Source organism: Brassica oleracea, unplaced genomic scaffold, assembly GCF_000695525.1.
Source record: "Brassica oleracea var. oleracea cultivar TO1000 unplaced genomic scaffold, BOL UnpScaffold02912, whole genome shotgun sequence".
NCBI classification, from domain to species: Eukaryota; Viridiplantae; Streptophyta; class Magnoliopsida; order Brassicales; family Brassicaceae; genus Brassica; species Brassica oleracea.
Genome location: NW_013619438.1, coordinates 1 through 1,406, shown reverse-complemented (window position 1 = coordinate 1,406; position 1,406 = coordinate 1). Strand labels below are relative to the sequence as shown.

General features: G+C 42.0%; 1 protein-coding gene across 1 annotated transcript; it reads right to left on the bottom strand.

Annotated features, from left to right (window-relative positions):
- Window positions 1–19: 19 nt before the first annotated feature.
- LOC106321762 lies at window positions 20–1,398 on the bottom strand (the record flags this gene model as incomplete). Its single annotated transcript, XM_013760002.1, is given in 2 exon segments — window positions 20–74; window positions 181–1,398. Coding segments are annotated over 2 exon segments (1,269 nt in total), but the record flags the coding sequence as incomplete, so codon positions are not given.
- Between the last annotated feature and the right edge of the window lie 8 nt (window positions 1,399–1,406).

The window sequence follows — 1,406 nt, the reverse complement described above, 5'->3', positions numbered from 1 at the left end:
CACTAATTGAGGAGCTTACATGCATATATTCTGACTCATCAATCACCAAGGGCGCACCAAGAAAAGAAGTATCACTGCTTTAAGATCAAGCAAAAGCCACTCATTTTGGTGAAAGAACATCTTTTATTTCACAATAGAACTCAGAAATTCAGAGAACTGGTGATAATTGAAGTTAAATACCTCATGATTGGACCTGACCAGTCTGGAACATCTGCTTGAAACTCTTTTCCTACTCGAATTCTAATCACAAATGGTCCTCTAACTCTCCATTTCCGTTCCCGTGATCTCCCCTTAATCTTTGTCTTTGATGGCTTCTTTTTCAAACAGGATCGACAGACCCAGTCATCTATCTCCGCAGCTTCTTTCACTCGAACACGGCAGCACCTTGGATGGTATGCTTCTTCACATTCATCACAAATTAACATCTTCTCCACAATTCCTGCCTTATCACAACGTTTGCATTGTCTGAAAGGGCTGATACTACCGTCTGTATCAGAGGAATCGCAATCTGTAGCTTCATTTTTTCCATTTTTACTGGAACCTGAAGCAAGTTGAGAGCTGGATTGTGAAGAGCAGCTGTCATTTGTTCCATCAGAAGAAGATAGTTGTTTACCACGAGAAATACTATTTAGTTTAGGCTTCTTCCGCGTATACACTAGAAAGCCATTAACCCGAGCACCAACAGATCTAAGTTCCAGAGATCTGCACGCTTGTTCAGCATGAGAAATACTATTTGCTTTGGTTTTCTTCCGCCTATACACTAGAAAGCCATCAATATGGGCACCAATAGATTTCCCTCTCAGCTTCCTCCGGCTATACATAAGCAAGCCATCAGATGTATCACCAGTTCTCTTGGTTCCCCAAGTGTGACATTCAGCAAAACTGCCATTAGATTTCACCAACGGGTTACTTTGGCTGTAAAGATGTCGATGACCACTATTCTTGACTTCTCCAGGGTTAGATCCAGTAAAGCCCCCATCAGCTTTAACTATCTGCTCCCTTTGGCTAGATTCAAAAGAGTCAGCTTGATCCCCGCCACAACTGTTAGACTTTACTCCACCTTTCTTTCTGCGGCTGTACATGAGACAAAGATCTAATTGATTGTCTCTTCTCTTGGTTTCTCCACAGTTGTGCCCAGAGACAACAGCATCATCAATCCCATCAGCCCTTCTTATAGTTTCGCCTCTCTTTTTCTTTCGGCTATAGACAAGGCAGTTGTTGAAGCGATTTTTCCTTTTTGTGCTTTCTCCAGGGTTATAAACTGGGACAATAGAGTCATCAAATGAATCATCCTGTTTCTTGCATTTTCCTAGGTTATGTTCCTCAGGTACCACACTCCTCTTTCTTCGACTATACACAAGAGAAGTCAGGACCTTTTCCGGTACCTTATGCATAACATTTTGCTC